At 44.6% G+C, this 20,393-nt stretch overlaps 2 protein-coding genes across 2 annotated transcripts in view; one reads left to right on the forward strand and one right to left on the reverse strand.

Annotated features, from left to right (window-relative positions):
• ZXDC (ZXD family zinc finger C) overlaps positions 1 to 5,832 on the forward strand; it is a gene marked incomplete at its 5' end in the record, with an annotated part of 11,518 nt that extends 5,686 nt beyond the window's left edge. The window contains 3 exons of the mRNA XM_009639296.2: positions 970 to 1,142; positions 2,430 to 2,531; positions 3,579 to 5,832. Of these exons, the coding sequence (XP_009637591.2) occupies positions 970 to 1,142; positions 2,430 to 2,531; positions 3,579 to 3,665 (362 nt within the window). The remainder of the gene's footprint in view (positions 1 to 969; positions 1,143 to 2,429; positions 2,532 to 3,578) is intronic.
• Positions 5,833 to 6,393: 561 nt separating this feature from the next.
• On the reverse strand, positions 6,394 to 18,925 carry CFAP100 (cilia and flagella associated protein 100). The gene is made up of 15 exons (XM_035894820.1): positions 18,749 to 18,925; positions 18,262 to 18,348; positions 17,806 to 17,903; positions 16,276 to 16,468; positions 15,589 to 15,656; positions 14,758 to 14,921; positions 14,109 to 14,189; positions 13,571 to 13,752; positions 13,330 to 13,477; positions 11,773 to 11,821; positions 11,068 to 11,219; positions 10,112 to 10,247; positions 9,460 to 9,662; positions 7,478 to 7,571; positions 6,394 to 6,507 (listed from the first exon to the last, which is right to left on the reverse strand). The coding sequence occupies exons 1-15, from the start codon at positions 18,819 to 18,821 to the stop codon at positions 6,394 to 6,396; spliced, it is 1,842 nt and encodes a 613-aa protein (XP_035750713.1). The 5' UTR covers positions 18,822 to 18,925.
• Between the last annotated feature and the right edge of the window lie 1,468 nt (positions 18,926 to 20,393).

Raw genomic sequence — 20,393 nt, forward strand, 5'->3', positions numbered from 1 at the left:
CATTCCTGCATAAATTCTCTCTGGTTCAGTGAATCATCACACAGAAGAATAACTGCTTTATGAAGCTAGTTCTAAGTGTGCTTGTATCATCAAACACATCTTTTGGACATAAGTTTAAAAAGATGATTGCACTTAATCTGTATGTCTCTTAAAATGGCGTCAGAAAATTCCTATTTCTGCTCCTCCTCAAGACTCCCAGTAGTCCACTTTTCACCAGCTGTTGCCTTAATGCTACTATGTGCTTCTCAAAGTGGTCTAAAGAGTCTTGTATTTCTAATTGGTTTAACTAGGTTGAATAAACATTGTAGAGGGAAGCTTAGTGTTTAAAAAGATGTTATCCAAGCCTTTTATTTACTTTCAATTTAAAAAACAAAACAAAACCCTGAAACATCTGACAGGATTGTGTCCTTACATTTATTTTGATTAGGTTTTTGGTTTTCAGCTTGTGATGCAAGCAGCTGGTTTGTCTTGTCTTAAACTGAAAAATGCTTAAGGTTGTGGTAGTTGTACTTCTGTAGCCTGTTCTACCTAACAGTCCTTGAAGTCTTCCTGGAAATAGATAAGCTGTACTATGCTCTTTTTACAGTTTGGAAAAATGATGTACATGACTTCTCAGGAAATGAGTTGCAAAAATAAAAACAGAAAATGCAATTCTACTTCCTAATTCTGTTCTGTATCTCCACAAATATGCTGATATTTTTATGCTACCACAGGGGCGAGCCCTAAGCTTTAGAGTTGGTGATGTGGTTTTAATGGAATTCGTGTAAAAAGATGCTCAGTCAGCAGTTGGAGTTCATCAGCTGATGGCTGTCTGGCCTTCTAGCAGTTATCAGATGGTGCTTGATTATATTGCACTGTTCCAGGCATTTGCTGTGTAGTGTAAATAACTGCATAAAATCGAAAAACACTATCAGGAAACTTCAGCAAATTGCTTCTGACCACCTAAATATTAAAATTGCTCTCTTTTAGGGGCATCTGGCTCTGGTCAGAGGAAAAGCAAGGGTGGTAAAGTAAGCCCCACCAACTTTTCATCATCCGCTCCTGGCAGTCGACTTGGTGGCAACATAGTCCTGCCAAACGGAGGGCTGACAATAAGGGACCCTGCCACTGGAGCCCAGTATGTGCAAATTCAGCTTCTTCAGGTAAGAACTGAGGAGGAAAAACGTGCTCCTCTTCTCTGTTACCCAAACTGACTCGTTTATGGAAGAATCTGACTATCTGTGAACTCTGGTACCGCTGCCCCTAGATGGGGTCTTGAGATCTGCAGTATGTACCGTGTCCATTAGGGCATTTGCCCACAGGAAGCGCTTTCCTGGGAAGTTTGTATGGAACTGGCTTTAGAGAGGTCTAGAAATGCCTGAAAATGGAGCTGGTTCAATCATACAACTGCTGGGGGCCCAAACAGATGCATTGTGGAAATGGGTAAGATGTTTTTGTTTAGTTTAGTACTAATCTTCAGTCCAGCCTGGAACATACAGGCACTGTAACTGTAGGGATCATCTTAGGCTGGATACGCTTGATGTAGGAAACACTGTGGTAGAACTAAGAGCTTTAGCAAACTTCTGTTTTGTGTGTGAGAGTTGTGATCCTTTAAGGGCTTAGGATTTTCCCGGTTTGGACAGGCAGTTATGAGAGCAGCCAAACAGGTGCTACATTCCTGTCCCAAAATATGGGGTAATTGTTCTTCCAAAGGAAGGGATTACTAGCATGCATTACCTTAGGGGATGCACAGGAGTGTGACTTTTTCCTCCAATCTTTGTTGATACCCCCCCAAATTCTTACATTTCTCCGCCTCCCTCAAATCTACAAGGTAAATGAGACTGACATGAAAAGAGTCCTGCAAAATGAAGTTTCAGCCTAAAATGTTATTTTTCTAAATTGTTGAAATCAAGCTTAAGATTTTTGTTTAAAAATACCTAACAATCCATGTGGGCTAAGTAATGGAGCATGGCAGGTAATACATTTTTGGCCAGGTGTATGTCTGTATAGTACCCAGAGAAAGGGTAGGTTTATTCCACTTTATTCCTAACAACATATGGTATGGAGGAAGATAAGGGCAGATTTCTTCCTCTAATTTTCAGATGGGTGTAAACGTTTGTAACTTCTATGCTAAGTATCAGCATCACACAACGTGATGAAACTTGTCGCATGTTTCTGAGTGTTATGTTTGTTGGAAGATGAACTTGTTCCTTCCATTTCAGATCTTGCCAATTTTCCAAGTTGGTTATGATAGGATAATAGGTTGTACACTGGGTTCCGATTTAAATGGTAGTTTGCTTTCCACATATCTTTGTGGATGTAGGCCTTACTAGTACAGTGCAGTAGCTTTATCAGATTTTTTTTAAGATTGTGAGGCTGAGTGAAATTTGCCCATGTTGTGCTGAGATTCTTGGGGGTCTTGTAATCGCATCATGTTTCTGCATTCACAGGATGATTCCCCAGGAGAGGGAGATTTGCCCTTTCAACTGAGCTCTCAGTCTTCCTCATCGCATTCTCAGCTGACAGTGGATTTACCTGTTCACATACTTCAGGTACAGCATGTCAGAGCCGTTGGGTTTTATTGCCTAGCTTGAAAGGGAAAAGAGTTTGCTGTGAACACTCTGGTGTTCTGCTTAATGGGAATACCTTGTGTTCCACTGGGAGAGTAATTGCACTTACAAGAAGCAGTAAGCAGAGAGCTGCACTGCAAGATTTATCTTGTATAGGTTACCAACCTTTGATATGTCATCTGTGGTTGTTTTTCTTCCTTTGTTACTGAGTAATGAATGTTACTCATTTACTGAAGTGCCCTATCCTTGTTTTCCTGATCCCATCCTGCAGATATTAAGTGGGTCAAGAAAGAGGATCAGAATTGATATGTAACAGGCTACAGGAAGGGTGGGAAGAGGGAAATAAAATCTTGAGCCTAGATTTCAGAGCAGGGTCTATATGGGGATGGTGGTTAGATTAAAAAGCCTGCTCACTTCTACAGTCTTCTGTTTCACTACTTGCCTTTGTTAACTACTGAGTGTCAGTGTCGTTTGAATGCAGAAAGCTTCATACAGCTTCTTGCTTAAATGTTTTGTTACTTGCTGTTCTGGTAAACTGCACATTAGCGAGTAGGAGCAGCTGAGAACTGAGCAGCAATGAATGATTAACATGTACATAAACCACATTTTTTACTTGACCATGTGGGGCTTCAGTTTTGATAAACTCTGCAATGCAGTTATTCTTACCAAGTGTGCTTCTGCTGGATAGAAAATAAAACTTCTGTATTTGAGAGGAGCACTTTACTGTGATAAACCTAGAAATGCAAGAAGAGTACTAGGATTGCTGGCCATGGTAGAGAGTTAGTAGAGGAAAAGCAAAGATTGTAAATTTATCTCCTCTGGTAATGCTCCTCTGAAGTGTTCCAAACGAATACTGGAGTGGCACTGTTTGAGTGGGTCCCCAAAGTAGGAAAGCTTTGCGTTTCCTCCAAACCATTCAGAGCATTCCTCTGGTCTTGGGTAAACGTCAAGGTAATGTTACTGATAAGTGTTAAAAGCATCTAGAGACGAAAGCACTGAACTCTTCATGCTGTCTGTTTGCTTTAACAGGAACCACACAATTCCACTGAAGATGATGCAGGTTCTGATAACTCTCAGTTCACTGGAAGCACAATAAACTTACAGGATCTGGAATGATCGTTATTAAGAACAGTTACTTGAAAACAAATTGGGCAATCATGTCTTGACAGAGTGAGATAACTGTGGGTCTTTTTCCAAGGAAAATATGAAAACTAGGAGTACTGAGTTATGGTTGCACTCTTCACAATTTGCTAAGGACAGTTGCAGCTGAAAGGTTTTCTAAAAAATGTAAATTCCACTTGATGTGCCTGTGTAAGATACCCCGTCTGCCTGGTGGTTGGAGAGACCAAGGCAGACTGCTGTACAGTGTTGTTTCAGGGAGAAGTACTGTATTAAACTTCAAACTGAGGTAATATTTACTGTTTTCACAGGAAAGCAAGTATTCTACAGCTAACAAGTACAAATTTATAATCCTGTCTGTGACAATTAAAACTTCCCTTCTGTTGGTCTCCTGCTGGAGCCAGTAGCTTTGAGGAACTGAGGAATAAAAAAAAGAGCTAAAATTTGCAGGTGTTTTCCACACACACAAAAAAATTGTTTTGGACCCCGTGTTTTGGCAGAAAACTGGAATAAAGTGTCACATGTAACAAAATTAATGTCCTATGCCATGAAAACGAGATGCTCTAAAATCTTTGTTTTAGAAAGCTAGATTCTAAATGTTAACTTAGCTGTGAATCAGTTTGTAGCTCATGTTGAGTTTCTCCCTTTCCTTGCTCCTGCATCCCAAATACTTTGCTGAATTCTTCCAGCAAAACTTGAAAAAGGAAACTGCAATAGAACTGTACTCACTGTAAGTGATTAGCTAAGAGTCCAACAGCATCTTAGAGAGGTTCATTTTATCTTTGTGTTCCCTTTTTTGGGAAGAATGTTGACCGTCACATAAATTTAAGCACCTTGATTTTATCTCATCTATAAATTGCTGCCAAGTTACCTGTAAACTGGCCACTACTTTTTATTTTGGGTTGGTGTTTTGGTTTGGTTTGGTTTTTTTTCAGTTGAACACTGTTAACACTTGTTCTTTATTGATATCCCAGAGTGTCACGTGCACGTGGAGCTTCCGGCTGGTTTACAGAATATGCAGTTGTCAGAGTATTTTATGAGGGGAAAGAATTGTTACCTAGGAATATTTGTCCCACTGAAAAACTGCAGTTTCTCTAGGGGGTGGGGAGAGAGGTTGTATGGACTGTACTTATCTGGATTGCAGACACCTAAATAAGTATAGGGTTGTATAGGAACACAAAAAAACCCCTTTGGTTACATTTTAAGGTAGTAATTTAAATGTTTCTTATGGTGATGTACTGAATGCCTATAAAATTATGTATAGGAGTTTGATAAAAGGGTGTATGTACTGTTTTTTTATTCTCAATGAGGTGTGTGTGTATGCACGTATGTGTATTTTTTTTACAAAATAAGATGTCATGCAGGAGAACGTTGTGATCTTTCTAATCTTGCACATATTTATTTTACAGTTATACTGATGTTGAATTCACACGAGGTCATTCAGAAATGCTTTTACTTCCTGTGCCTTTTGAACTATGTATGTGTCCAGACAAATGCTTTTTTTTTTTTTTTTTTTTTTTTTGGTTGAAGACTTTGGGAGGAAAAAAAAAAGCATACGTGTTACATTCAACTTCAGAACCTGACTTGTAGAGGCAGTATTATATCCTCTGGTTGAACCAGTTTTATTTTTCTATCTTCAGCTTAACTGAGCATTGAGGTCTGTCTGTTCCTCTCCTCCTGAGTTTACAGCTTATGTCCAGGCAATCTCTTAACCCTCTCAGGTTGGGTTTCCAAACCAAACTAGTTGGTAGATGAGATTTTCTACCTGGTGGCTGTGACTGCAGCATGGAGTCCACTCCTGAGAGGTAGAAGGGTTGAGGAGGAATCGTGCTGAAGGGACTACTGGGTCTTGCTCTAGCGGTCACCATGCTCTCCCTGGAAGCTGAGACACCTCAAACTCCCAATGCCTGCGTTATTCTGTTCTTAAGGACCATACCAGTTCTTAATCTGTTAAAATGGCCAAGGAACACTCCATCTTTTTATGGGACTTGCAACCAAATCTTTCTACTTCTGAAAATGTACCTCACTCAGCTTTGTAAGTGAATGTAAAATGCTAACCTCTTGGGGCCGAAAATTGGATCATTTGGCTTGAACTCCATTGCTGGCAATGGATACCTGAAGAACTGCTGGTGCAAAAGGGTTAATAAAGCTGGTTTTTTTTTATGGTCAGTTTGTCACTGGGTATTGTTCTTTGTATGGATGCATCTGACATAAAGCTGATAGTTAGCGGCTTGATTTCTGCAGAGCTTGTGTTTTTCCTTCACTTGTGTCTTCCCCACGGTTTCCTTTTGATTAAAGCATAGCCTTTGTTTTTTACAGTCCTTCCACAGATTTGTGATTATAGTAAATGTCTGGCGGGTCCCTGGCTTACTCGTTCCTTAACAAAGATTGTTACCCAGGACCGCGATAGCTCTCGCTCGTCAGGTTTGTGTGGATAGTGCTATTTGTGCCAAAAAGCAAATGAGAAAAGCATTGATGCTAGCAGGAGTCTGAGAAGCAAAATGAGGATTTTTAATTTATTTTATTAGGCAAAAAATCAACTGAGGGGGGGAAGAAAGGGGTTGCCTGACAGCAACTTTCCCTGGGGCATTAGGGTAGGGGAAGAGGAGAATTTCATGGGACCGTGGAGTTCATCAACTGAGCAAAGACAAACAGAATGTAGACTCGTAAAAAACTTTTTTCTAGAGCAGCATCAGCCCTAGATGCTGTGGTTAAGGCCATGCTGTCAAGTGAAGTAATATAACTGCTCTTCCTTCTCCTTATCCATTTGTTCTTGGCTGCGCTTTTTCTTCTCCTTCCTGGCGGGTGGGTTGGAGCGGAACATCAGCCTCCTGCCGCTCTGCAGAGGAGGAGGAGGAGGCACCTGCATCAGCATGGGGCTGCAATAGTGTGTCTGAACCACGCAGCTGAAGCTGCTTCGTGCTGCCAGGCCCTCTGGCTGTGAGGGGCCCTTGCTGCCTGTTCTCTAGGCAGGTTTCAGTGTGCCTATTAAGTCTGTTTTTTCTATTAGAAAATGAGTGTGGAGCCCCTGAAGGCCATGCATGTGCTCGTGCTTCAGCTTCTACAACGTACTACTGCACCTGCGAGTGGTTTCTGACTAAAGGCTTGTTTGGACCATCTCAAGGGGAAGGGAAGTTGGAAGTCCGGAGAAATACCTGAGGGAGCCTGCAGAACCCTCTTACTTGATCTTGGGTAAGGGGGCAGGGATGCGTGGCGTCTGCTCTCAGTCGCCCGTGCTGTCACCAGCTTGGTGTGTGACTGAGAACTGGGATGTCCTCGCTGTCGTGTTGACCTGTGAAACGTGCGGCAGTGGCCACGGCCTGAAGCTCCACACTGGGCCTCCTGAGGGGCCAAGTTCAGGTGGGCGTAATGCGGAACGTGCCAAAAAAGGCCTGGTTGGATGGCATGGCTGAGCTGATCTAGGGCCTTGCTGCTGTTGTCAGGAGTGTCCTGCTGCTCCCTGGCTCCTCATTTGCTGATTTCCATGCTTTTTTTTTAATACTGCCGAGTTAACAATTTGAAATGAGCTTACTGAGAAAACTGACAAGTAATGGAGGGGGCCATGTGCTGAAGGCAGAAGGACAGGAGAAGGACGATGGAAGGACGCTGAGCTGGAACAACTCGCAGTATAACTGACTTCCCAGCAGTTGCTTAAGTTACATCAGTCCTGCAAATTGGGCTACACCTGAGTATGGGTGTCATCCCCACCCAGCTGTGGAAGCCCCCAGGAACGCTTGATGTTCAAGTACCCCCAGCTTCTCTGAAGTGGCCTGTTGCGGGGAGGTGTTCCCACAGATTACTGCACTTACTGGTTTTGTTACAGTCGCCTGCGATCTTTCCAGGGCCCTTTGCAATCTTTCCTCCTGCTGCTGCTTCTGTTGTCTCAGCTTTTCCTCTCTGAGCCTTTTGAAGGGAGCAAATAAAGGAGGGGTTAAATGTGGTGTGCAGCTACACTGAATATGCTTTTGACACACATGACCAGTGTCTTACGTTGCATCTAACAGTGTAAGACCACTGGAGCACAGGGGTTTGGGTGTAGCTGATGCTGGAGTTTGCTGCTGCGAAGGTGGGAAGAGGCAAACACTTGCTGTGGTTGATCCTACTCTTTCTGGAGTGAGGGGTCAGGCTTTGGAAATGGCGATGCCAGGCAGTTGTTCTGGGTTACAGGCGTGCTCTGTGCCACCTTCAGCAGGTGACTTTAGGCCCCACAGATGGCTGGGATGCTCACCAGCTTTCTGGGTGAGTGATGCTTACAGCATCTGCAGTTCCCACCAGTGCAACCGAGTCTGTAACGTACAGATGTGAGCAGGGGGGGTTTACAGCCATGGAGCTATGCTTCGCCTGAGCGGGCACAGTGGAGGCCAATACTGCTAATGGGCTCCAATTCCCTGGAAGCATTCAAGGCCAGGTTGGACGGGGCTCTGAGCAACCTGATCTAGTTAGCGGTGTCCCTGCTCCTGCAGGGGGGTTGGACTAGATGACCTCTAGGGGTCCCTTCCAACCCAAAACATTCTATGATTCTATGAAAATAGTGCTGGAACAGTAATGGGCTCAAGCTATGGAACACGGTGACAGAGAGGAAATGAATTCTTAGCCTTGTGATCTTCAGGAAAATTTTAAATGCTCTTTGAAGGGTTTTTTTGTGTTCAGTTGGTTTTGCTTTTTATTTGTGGTGGGGGTTGTAGATTCCTTCCTGAATTCTTCTCCTCCATCCCTAGAGTAGAATAAATGTGTGGCTTATTTCTTTCACCTCAAGCTATGGAACACGGTGACAGAGAGGAAATGAATTCTTAGCCTTGTGATCTTCAGGAAAATTTTAAATGCTCTTTGAAGGGTTTTTTTGTGTTCAGTTGGTTTTGCTTTTTATTTGTGGTGGGGGTTGTAGATTCCTTCCTGAATTCTTCTCCTCCATCCCTAGAGTAGAATAAATGTGTGGCTTATTTCTTTCACAAGTTAAGGCTGCAAAACTATTCACAGAACATAGGGAAGAAGCATCACCCCCTTTCTACTACAAAGGTGAAGAAAGATGCAGAGAAGGAGAGTAAGTAGGAGGGAAATGTCACTGTTCTGGCTTTAAATCCTCACACTATTTCATTTTTTTTCTCCGCTGGATCTGATTCACCTGAGGATGGCCAGATACAATCAGCTGTCCCGTTGCTTCTTTGCTATTTGTGAGGGGGAATTTCATGTGTGTAACTGAGCCAAAAGGAATATGCTTCATCTGGAAACCCGAGTTTATTGTGTTAATTGACTACCATTTAATTTAATAATACAAATTAAACTTAACAGTTTTGTAGAAGAAACATCTGAAAGCTGGCATTGCTGACAAATGCCCTTATGTACCTATTGAAGCCTGACAAAATATCAGGGCACGTCGGACTTCTAGTGTGTTAAATAACTATAGAGGAGTATTTTTCTATTTAACCAGTTTAAATATTGTTACCGCAACTTGTCTTTTCAAAATTATGATTTTCATCATTGAGTCTGGTTTTGGGTTCTTTTTTGTTTGTTTGGTTGGTTTTTTTTCTTCCAGACTTTTCCCTTTTCTAATATAGCTTCCAGGTCTTTTCTAACGTAGCTGTGGGCTGCTGCTTGCTGATCAGGAGATGCAAGCACTGTGGATGTGAAACCCGTACAGAAGTAAAATGGGATGAACCGGTCACATGGGCTTTCAGGTTACTGTTACGGTTTCCTGAGTGGATCTGACAAATTTGGCTCTTTCTGTGGCATTGATTTGGCTGTTAACATTTAAAAATAGAGGCCCCATTTCCACAAGAGGGTCTTGTCTTACCTTAGCCTCCGTTCCTTTCTTTTGGCTTTCTCAGCCTGTTCTATCTTTGCTGGTGGGATTCTCTCCAAGTTGTCCAGTAAATCATTGAGCTGTTTTTCTATCACCATTAACATCTGCACTGTCTGCAGGTTTGACTCATTTTCTCCAGTGCAGTGGCAATAGACTTCCAGCACCTTCTTCTTCAGGCTTGTGAGCATTTTGTCCTGGAGGTGAGAGGCACGGCTGGGTTCTGCACCGTAGAACCACAACATCCCTCCACAAGCAAAGGAAATCGGTACACTTTAATTCCCTCAACGAGACTCAATTGCTTGCTCCCTGGTCTGCTTAGCACTAGTGGCAGGGATCGATGGCTGTAACGAGCCGTTCTTCTGTCGGTCTCATCTTCCTAGCTTTGCTGTGGCCTGGGACAGGTTGCAGCTCCCTGATTGCCTCTCTGAACCCTACTGACACCTCATAGCAGCTGCATGGAGCAGACAAGTTTGCCCCAGTTTGCTGCCTCAGCTGTGCCCCAAGCCTGCCCTTGCTATAGCTCTGTTCCCAAGAAACAGTGCTGGTCCCTCCCCAGTGCAACCCACTGTCTGCTTTTTCCCCAGGCTGGATATGGCTGGTGGAGAGGCACCGTTTAGGTGCATGCCTCTATCTCAGGATGTACCTGGTCATCAGCTTTGCATTCTCCAGAGGAAAAGAGGTGAACTTTGAGCTTCAGATCTGCTAATCTCTCTTCTTCCTTGGCAATGGAGGATTTGAGGGTGACTACCTGCTGTTTCAGCTCTGCTAACTTCTTCTCCCTAGGCCAGAAGAGAAAGGAGGGATTTTGAAAAGGCATCTCTGAAACACACGGGTCCTCCACTTGCTTTCCAGCCTGGGACCATCCCTCCTGCTGCCGGCAGATGGAGGTAACACCTCATGCCATTTCAGGGGGACTTGCACCCACAGCTCTGAGAGCAGAGGGAATTTCTGATTTTTCTGGAATAACACTGTGCTGGCGTGGGTGAGGGAGAAGTAGCATAGCTAAACATTCAAGATTTTTTAATAAGTCGATGGGGGAAGTAGATTACCTTTAAAAACTTCCACAAGGGGATAAGCTACACTTTAAATGGGAATATGTGTGTCTACCTGCCATTGAAATACACTATATGGCAATTACACTCGGGTTCCCTGCTGGCTTCATCTAGGAAAGGTTTGTATTGAGTCAGGATAGGTGCTGGTCTGGATCACTCCAGGACATGTCGTGTTTCTTCCTTTGATCTTTCTTTATGAGAATTACACGATACTTCTGGCTTATGTCTACTCCAGGATGCTAAATGCATCAGTTCCCCAGCCTGTGCCTTGAGGACTAAGGAACTAGTCCCAAGCACAAGTCCTGGCTCCTAAATTACAGAGTTGGGACACTTTTCTAGGGGCTCACAAGATGCTGAGTTGGGTGGGCTGCAGCTGGGCCCTAAGGTATGAGAGAGAGAGACTCGTGTGTGCTGCATGAGCAGCGTTACGTGCGGTCTGCAGCGTGCAGCCTGATGGTGAGGTGCTAGCAGGGGGGAGAGGGGGTTACTCGCGTTCGAAAGCTGGGGCACAGGGACCCCTTCCCACCACTTGCAGGATCACACTTACATGCTTTCATGTGTGGTGATGAAAGTGTGTTGGACCTTGCCCAAACTTTCCTCGATCTCCTGGGAATTCTGGATGAAGGACAAGTTCTCTTCCTCCATCTCCGTGAAAATAGACAGCAGTTGTTGGGGATCCGTAAAATACAACTCAGGCTCCTGGAGTGGAAAAAACAAGTGATGAGTTTTTGTCCTCCTCTAGCTTCCTTTCCACTGAGCTACATGGAGGTTGGTCTGCACCAGCCCTGGCTGTGCAAAAGCTCTCCCATGTAGAGAGGTCCATGACTGTCCACGTACAAACGTCTCCCCCCTTCCTGCCCTGTGTGTAGCTTTATGCTGCCTCAGTAGGCCACCCCCAAAACAAATTGCATTTTGGGGAGTAAGAAGTGGTGCAAACATCTGTGAGTGGGAAAACTTCCATTTCAGACATAAAACAATAACTTCACTAATTTCAAAATCTCCCATTATATGATGTCCTATCTTTTGGGGGGATGGCAAGCTTTGAGATGATGGTAGGTTTTTGGAAAGTGGAGGTGGGAAGTTAAACTAAGGTATTTATAATACGTGTTGCAAAAACATACATTTATCGTTAGCGGCTATAGTAACTCCTCAATATCATAATGAATAGTTAGAAGGCGAGAGAAATTAATAACATCAATAAATGACACAGGACAAACAGAAAGTGTAAGTATTTCAACATGAGACTTCTGACCTCGTCTTCGTCCGAGCAGGTTTCGCTTTCTGCATCCTCCAATGAACTTCTGAAAAAGCATTTTGTGTATCAGGCCCTTAGAGAAATGACAGCTCAAAGGAGACCTTGCCAGGGAATTATGAGCACTGCTGTTTTTCGCTGTTGCTGTTTGCTCCCGAGCAGCCCTTTGCACGCTCGCACGTTTGCCCCCCATGGCTGTGGGCTATTTGGGGGTCAGTAGGAGGTTGGGGTCACGCACACATGCAGCGCGGGAGCTACACCTGCCCACACCCAAGCTGCCTTTTGGTTTGCTCTGGGCTCTGCTGGCCAACAGGGTTGGGACATGATGCGTGAGCCTGAACTGAGGGTGTTGATCCAAACGCCTTTAAACTTGATGGGAGGCTTTGGTTCATGGGCAATGAGAATGCAGAGGGAAGAGCCTTATTAAAAAGGCTCTGGCAGCAACACATCAAGTGTAGGGGCTCCATGTGGGGTGTGGTACTGTTCCTATACAACATGGTGTAGCCACCATGGGAGTCTGCAGTTTTTACCTGCCCTAGGAGAAGGTTGTTGAGTGCTGCTTCTTCTGCACAGCCTACTACCATTAACCAGCAGTGTGGCCTCTTTCATCCCTGCTCAGCCCCAGGGACAAGCCAGTGCAAGAGCTGGAAGAGCCAGGCAAGAGCTGCCTGACTGATGCTGGTAGCAGAGCCTGCTCATTGCCTTTGCTTGCCCCTGTCAGCCTGTGCCATGGAGGGGTGAAAAACCTCCATTTGCATCATCTTAGCACCAGCCCCACTTGCGTCCGCATCATTCCTGCCACATGGCAGCAGCCCAGTGATTGCAGTGGCTTCACGAGGGGTGGCACACGGCAGTCCTGCTTGGAAGAACCTGGCACCTGCTGGAGGCAGAGGAAATGGCTCTGCCCAGCAAGGACTTACTTCAAACTCTTTTGGTAGCCAGGGTTTTTGGCCTTAGGAGACTCCCCAGCCACTCATGGTTTGCTTTTCCAGGCAATTGCTTTCTTTGCCTCAAGAAGCTGGAGCTCCTCATGTGCCCACCCGCCCCTCCTCTTCTCAAGCTGGCCCTGCCTACATTACAGCAGCATTGCTCTGCCTGCATCCCAGCATACGTGGTCTGAAGGCTCTCGCTGGAAGTAGACGGTCAGCGCAATGTGGGGCTACAGTGACCGTGGACCTTTGTTAATCACAAAAAACCAGGCAGCTATTTGCATGATGGCTGTGACCAACAGTGGGAGCTGCTATCTCAGCCACAAAAGGGCCATAGAGCAGCTTTGCTCCAGGACAAATGCCCAAGGTCTACGACTCCTCCTGGGGTTACCTCAAGGCCCACATTTGTTGGGCAATGCTCTCGGCAGAGGATTTGAGGTTGGAGCTCTGTTGGAGAAGGTACGTAGGTGCTCATGGCTTTCTACTGGTATTTTGATTTGTTCCAGTAAGACCCAGCGCTCAGTATGCTCACAGGAAGGTGCGGAGCAGGTTTCCTCTATACCACCCCCCAGCCAGTCGAATTGTCTCTACCAACTTGAGTCTGTTGTTTGCATTGTCTTGTACTTACAGTTTCCTTGCTGACAGAGGCTTCAGGAAGTTTCTGAGCTGTGGCCTGGTCTCATGTAATGACCTGAAATCCAAACTTTTTGAAGGCAGCAGGGAACTTGGCACATCTATATAACTGATTCTAGAGGGACGGGCAGCATTTGTCCTGGCTGTCGGACCCTGGCCTGGAGAGAAGAGGAGATGTGCACTTAGAGCATGGGGCTGTCCCAGTGGGGAGCGGGCAGCTCTTCCCTGGCACTCACCCCGCTCTGCGGTGGTGGGAGGCGAGGCACCCTCCTCATTAGCTTTGGATGCTGTTTTCAAATCCTTTTCTTTTGTGTGCTTTTTTCCATGCTCCTCCTGCCACTCTTTCGGAGAGAGTTGATAGAGGAAGTCCCTGTACATCTTGTACTCCTGCAGAGTGTTCTTGAATCTGGATATATCGCTGGGTTGAGAGAAGTGGACAAAGTTTGTTAGCAGGGAGAAAAGCCCCTGTTTGAACAGGATCTCTCTAATTCTTGGTATTCAGCTTCACCCAGAGAAAGGCCAAGAGGGCACATGTCTGAGACTTGACATTTCATTTTAGTTTTGGAATATTTACATTTTTTTAGAGTATCATTAAAAAACTAGTTGAGCTGTTTTAGAAACAAAGCCGGCATCTGGAAATCAAAAGCTGAAGCATCTTAAAATTGAACATATTTAGAAATATTTTTCCCCGATTGCCTTTTCCGCCAAGGGCTGTGAGGGTATAGCGCTGTAGGGGCTGTTAAAAGCAAGGCAGGAATGGTGTGCAGCCATTACCTTTGGAGGTTCTCCATTTGGGAAGTGATTGCCTGGATCTCCCGTATTTTCTTTGTCTTTGTTGCGGTCTCTTTTTCAGCACTAGGGAAGAATGCATAAACGTAAGCCATAAAACTATTTAGCAGTAAGTGGGTAGTGAATTGAGGTGCATATAAAACAGAGAAAAAGATGTGGGGGGAGCACTAGAAAGCTCTCTTATAGGTGTATCCCAGGGTCCCGGAGATGCTTCCAGATTAAGGCCTCCCTAATTTGGCTGCTGATCATCAATTGCTGCTCTGCCCTTGTGATACCTGTAATGGGCCAAAGTGTTCAACTCGCTTTGCCTGGGGAACTGTTCCTGCTGTAAGGGTTTGGGCAGAAGCATCTCCCTCTCCTAAGGGCATTGTGAGAAGAATGGAAGTGGTGGGGTCGACAGCAGGTTCCTTGCTGCAGCTGAATCAAGGGCTTTTGCAAGGAGGGATTCCCCAGCTGTTGTTCTCCATCCTCTCTTTCATTGAATGTGTGGGGAGAAAGTGCCACCAGGGCTGTAACTCTGGGCAAACTCAGTTGTAGAGCATTTGCCAGCCAAAACCCTGCAGGGTGGTCAAGCAAAAGACCTCTTGTGTCCAGCGCAAAAGAGCACACGGGTGGTTCCCTCAACTTCCATTACATTTTCAGGGCTTGAACAGAGTTCTTATGGTTCTCCTTCAGGAACTCATCAAATATGGCAGCATCCTTCTGCAGGTGGTTTTCAGCCATTTCCAGTTTTCTTTCCTCATTCTTTGCTATGTTCTCCAACCTTTGAATCTCATGTCGTTTTACTGCCATGGCATACTGAAATGAACCCAAGAGGCAACAGTCACATTGCTGGTTGATTTTAAAGGTGTGTTGGTTTAGCTTTGTTCTTGGTTACCTTATTTCCTTCTAGTTGTTGGCAGAGAGGGTAAGGATTTCAAACCAAGGAATGTGTCTTAGTGCAAACTAGATACATAGAGGCCAGGAGATATTTCAGAAGTAACATAGCAAGTAAATAGTGAAATTAAAGACAGAATCCAGAAGTCACAGCACTGCATTAACTCCTGGCTGACAGAGATTGATTCAGCTGTGTTACAGCACAATAACAGAGGTGAATAACGGGGATATTCCGGCACGGCACCCTTATTTTGTGTTCAGGATGACTCCCAGCTATAATTTATGTAGGACAGCAGGAGCCAAAAGGTCTGTCTACCTGTGCATCTCACCAATGAAATAGGTGCAAGGCTGCCACTGGATGCTGCGAATGACCTCTGTTCCTTTCTTTCTTGGCTGGGGATTGCTGGGCTATAGACTATGAGTGGCTTTAACACAGGCCTTGGACAATCAGTCCATGAGGTCTGATGTGTGCCTCCTTGGTATGATCTCTAGGCAATGGATCTCAGGGGAAAAAAAAAACAACCAAGACAAAGCAACACAGGGAAGAATAATTAAACGAACAGAGAGTGACATTCTTAAAGCCAGGTACCTCAAGTAAAAATATCTCTCTTCTGTCATTTATGTAGTCACGGAAGGTCTCCTTTTCTAATGGGTAATCTGAAATGAGGATATAAAGGTGATCAGACTAGAGGGGAAAATATGGCCAAGGCAAAACACAGTGAATATGAAGGCTGCCATGGGCATGGATGTGGTTGGCACTGGAGCCAGCAATACTGATTATTTTATTATAGTTTTGATGTTGTTTAGGATCAGTTTCATATGGGCTTTCGTGGTGTAAAATGGTAGCCGGGTAGAATGGAGAACCTGGTCCTTAAGAAGGTCAGCGTCCTCTATACATTAATGGCAAAGCTACTCCTCATGTCAGAGGCAGAAAATTTAGGCCCAAATCCACTAAAATGCAACTTTAGGTCAGCCTGTAAAGTCTCAGCTGACTCTTAGCTGATTCACAGAGCTCACGGCTACTGCAGAGCCCATAGGGGATGGTGGAATCCAGGCTACAGTGGTGGGGCTGATACATGCTCCCTATGTGTATGCATGAGGTGGAGATGGCCCAGCCGCACAGAGGTTGGCAAGATGCGGCATGCAACTACTGTGTCTGCAAGAGCTCACCAAAGGCAGCTAGAGCTGACTGCTGCTCCCATCCCCTCTTTGATTTTTACTTTAGGCTGTTACCCAGCTGAGCAGCACTGCTACAAAGATAGTAACTGTCCCCTACCTTTTTTAATGGCTAACTTCCAGGAAAGACTCTCCTGAAGAGTTTTCAGTCTCTCTTCATTTGTTGCCTGTTTTCTGCCCTCCTCCTCTTCCTCCTTTTGCAAAGCTTTCCTGAACCCTTTTTGTTTTGCTTTTATTTTTGTGGAGTAAGTAAATTTCTCATGGATTTTCATGGTCTTCATCCTTTCACGTTCCTATGAGAAGTCAGTTATGTGGACAGTTTGATTATGTGCTTTTTCTGCTGTTTTTTTTAAAGACACGAGTGCTTATTCACAGTTTAGAAATTTGCAGGCTGATGTGCGTTTGCCTGGTTTATCTGACTAATCCCAATTATATTTCCTCTTGAGGCAACTGAAACACTTCATTTCTTAGCATTTGTTCTCTTTAGTTTGTTGATTTGCATTCTGCATCTAGCCACCAGCTGTGCCAGTTTGTACCTACTCAATGTCCTCATTTTTCCTTCCTGGATTATTCCTGGGAGAGAACAGAAATTTTCAGAGATTCATCCTTCAAGTCCCCTAGTAAAAGGGAACAACAGGACAGCCCACGCTCAGTACTGACTCAGTCCAGCTTTTGCAAAGGCATGTAAACGCTCAAGTTCAGATTGAGAGGATCTATTCAAGCCCACTTTCACATGGGCTGAAGTGTAATTCATTGCTCTTTGCACAGTTTGGGCATGGGTTAGGCTGAGGCCATCACTCAGCAGACATCCTTAGTGCACTGCTTCCTAAGCCTTTCCCCGTGCTTATATAGTGACCTTCAACCCAAGCTAAAACCAGGCTATCAGTCATCAGTGTGAGGTGGGGAGGCTTGTTTGGAGCCCACCCTTTGTGATTTAGAAATAAAGACCTCTTGCTTCCACACTGCTGCCTGGTTTCTGCAACCATGTGCAACAGTCAGACCTCTCAGAGATGCAACAACCTCTCCGTGACTTCCTACCCGCTTTGGATCGCATGCCCTAAGGGAAGTCCACTGCAGAAATACGGAAGAAAAAGACATTCCTGAGACCCAGCTCTCTGGTCTGGTGAGTTGCAATTCCCTATTTTATGGAGAGAAACCTAAGGCATGAAACCCATGTCATCCTTCTTCCTAGGCATACATTTTGTTGGCAGTTCAGAAGAAAGTCATATCAAACACTGGATTACACCTTCCCAAGCAGAAAGCCAAGCCTGCTGAGGTGGAAAGCAAGAGATCTTGCACCAAGGCTTTATGTAGAAATCAGTGCTAACGGCACTGGCAGGTATCTTCTCCAGGAGCAGGAGTGAGTGATAAATCTACCTTGAAGTAAGTAAGCAAAGTGACAATATCCAGATTTTGCACTAGCAACCAGCAAGCCTGTGCTCAGATCTGCTCTTGGTAAAGCTAATCTCTCATCACAGACTTCAGTGGACTTGAAGCTGATCTGGGGGAATCTCAGATGACTTTGGCAGCTACTATTTCTGTCATGCACTACATTTTGTTATTATATTAGTTGGTTGCCTGCCCTAGTGAACTGCTTGTATATACATTGGCCTAAATCATGCATACATACCGCCTTAGCCTTCTTTCTTTCCTTGTCCCTTATTGAGAAAATATCGATATCTGGAGGAATTGTAAATGGATTGTTCATTGGGTTTTCTTCATCCTCTTCTGGGCTTTCTGCAAAAAAAGGATGAGGATGTAGAAGACACGAGGCAGAATGTCAGGACCCAGAGCAAAGGGACTCTGCTGCATCACGCCTGAAGAGTGGGCAGCTGTGCTCACAGCTGCGGATGTCTAACGAGGCTGAATCAAGAGCGGGGAGCTGGGTAGCGCTTACAAGAAGCCAGTGATATGGCTGAGACCTCTATGGTTTATGTCACTTGGCCATATCTTCTGATCAGCTCTGGATTTTCAGCCAGGGATTTTTGTAAGTCTGGAGCTATTTTACTTGTCTCCTTTGATCTTGGGCAGAAGAGTCCAAATACAGACCTAGCAACGAAAAGCTGCCGCAGCATCGTGACCTTACCTGACAGCACAAGCTGGGTTTCCATTCCAGGTTTGGAAGAGAGACTTTCAGATGTTGACTCTGTATGCAGAGATGGCATCTGTGACCCTGGCCCAGGGAAAAAAACCCATAAACAAATCAATCAACTGGGACCTGCCAGTAACTGATGTAATAGGTTTTACAGCGGTGATGGGCCTAGGGGCTTTCTGGACCTTAACCACTGTGCCTTTTGTGTCTGTAGGAATTAAGAAAAAGCTGAAGTAAACCAGAAAAATATTTGTGTGACCCCAAAGAGGAGATGTTCATCCCTGGCTTATGTGAAAGTTGTGTAAAGCACGGTCCTCCTTACACACACACTGATGGGAAAGCAAAGACAAAACAATCTGAGGGTACAAGCAGCTCAAGTCCCTCGCCTCTTGTTCCACCCACATCTCCAGTTCCGATGCACACCCATAATTTTTCATTCTCCAATTGCTGGTTCCCACACAACATTTCTAATCCCTAAAGCTCTTACCAGTAATTGCTGCAGCGCTGGGGGTTTCTTGTGATAAGGCTGAGTGGCTGCGGGACAGCACAGACATGCTGTAGGGAGCTCCGTTGTGCTTGGTTTTAGGCTGGCAAACCGTTGAAGGTTAGGGTTTTGTTTCCATGAATCCAGTCTTGTTTTGTAGCCTTTGCTATAGGTCCTAGGGGAAAAAGGCATAACTGGAATGGTCTCGCTTGTGAAGAACAGCTAGGCTGTTGTTAAAGTTGTCCGCTAATCAACAGAGGCAGCAAGCTGGGTCCCAGGGAGGTATTTGTTCAATCGATGCAATTCTGCTGCTGGGACCATTCCTGATCTGCACTGGCATAAGACACAGCAGAAAATATCCCCTTCCGCTTGTGCTAGTTTTAAGGCTATTTTAGAGCATCATTTTCTGCTCTGAACAGCCTCCAGTTTTTATGTATTTTGAGCTAAACTCATCTGGCCTAATTTCCACGTCCTTGGTGCTTTGTGTTTCCTATTGGCTGTGTTTCTGCAGCTGCCCAATTAGTACCTTACTCTTTGGAGGTGTCATTGCTGTTGATGAGACACAGGGGCTGAGGTAGAATTTAGGTTGTTTGAATACATCCTAAATGTTTTCTCTCTCCTTTTCAGTTCTTGAAGTGCCTTTTCCAAAAGCCTCCTTGACTGGTTGCTTAGATTTCATGTCTCTCTGAACTCTGCATAACTTAATGGGATATTTTTTCTCTAGGGGTCCCTCATCTTTGGCCGAGAAGAACACAACCCCTGATGATGATGCGAATTTTGGAGAAAACCCCATCAGGGCAGGAAGGCAGTCCCATGCCTGCAGCGTTCAGTTGAACGTACTTTGTGAAATGCGCAGAGCAGTTGCAGCCAACACCTGGATGTTCAGCCCTCTTAGTGCACACCTTCTCTTCTGTAAGCTAAAAGCCCTCTTATAAAAATCTTCTCATTCATGTGGTTGATTTAAATTCCTGCTACAGGGAATGGGACTGCAAAGCAGGACTAGACAGAGGATACTGGCATATGGAAACTAATTGTCAGTGAAACTCTTGGAGATAAAAAGTGCTTTATAATATAATTTAAGCAATATATAGGAATTCATTTATAAAATTAACTTATAAGTATTCATTTCATCAAGGTATTTGTGGTTTGAGGTTGTTGGATTTTTTTTAGTAGAGTATTTGCACATCACTTTGGGAATAATGCCAAGAGCTACAGAAGCGCTAGTTGTGTTAATTATAATTATTAAGCTCAATAATGGGAAATAAAAAATTGCTGTCTTGCTAGAACCATTTGGCCTGTATTTCACTGCCTCTGACATTTTTATGTTTCAGTAGCTACATACCAATGGCCAGTAGCATGTGAATCAATAGATAATGCATTCATGATTTTAATTTACCGAAACGTTTATTCAGTGCTTTTCCCTAGCATTGAGCTGCTGCACAGAAAAAAATATGCCAAACATGCAAACAGTTCTAAAAAATAAGACAAGAAAATCCATCCCCCATGTTCCCAGCGCACTGGATGAGCATGTGTTTTGTATACTCGAAAGATTTAAATGATGCCACTGCTTGCAGAGAAGGCTTGTTATGCTCACTGGGAAATCACTCCGAGGTTTGAGCTACAGAGCAGCTCTTCCAGGGCC

This window comes from Egretta garzetta, unplaced genomic scaffold (genome assembly GCF_000687185.1).
Source record: "Egretta garzetta isolate BGI_Z169 unplaced genomic scaffold, ASM68718v1 scaffold215, whole genome shotgun sequence".
Taxonomy (NCBI): Eukaryota; Metazoa; Chordata; class Aves; order Pelecaniformes; family Ardeidae; genus Egretta; species Egretta garzetta.

Excerpts from the sequence above, each read along its gene's own strand:
- CFAP100 (XM_035894820.1), bottom strand. The coding sequence starts at position 18,821 with ATGTCTGTGCTGTCCCGCAGCCACTCAGCCTTATCACAAGAAACCCCC. Across the intron at positions 14,190-14,757 it reads TCTGTTCAAGCCCTGAAAAT|TGCTGAAAAAGAGACCGCAA; the intron begins GTAATGGAAGTT and ends ATTCTTCCCTAG. Across the intron at positions 11,822-13,329 it reads CCTCTGTCAGCAAGGAAACT|AAGTTCATTGGAGGATGCAG; the intron begins GTAAGTACAAGA and ends ATGCTTTTTCAG.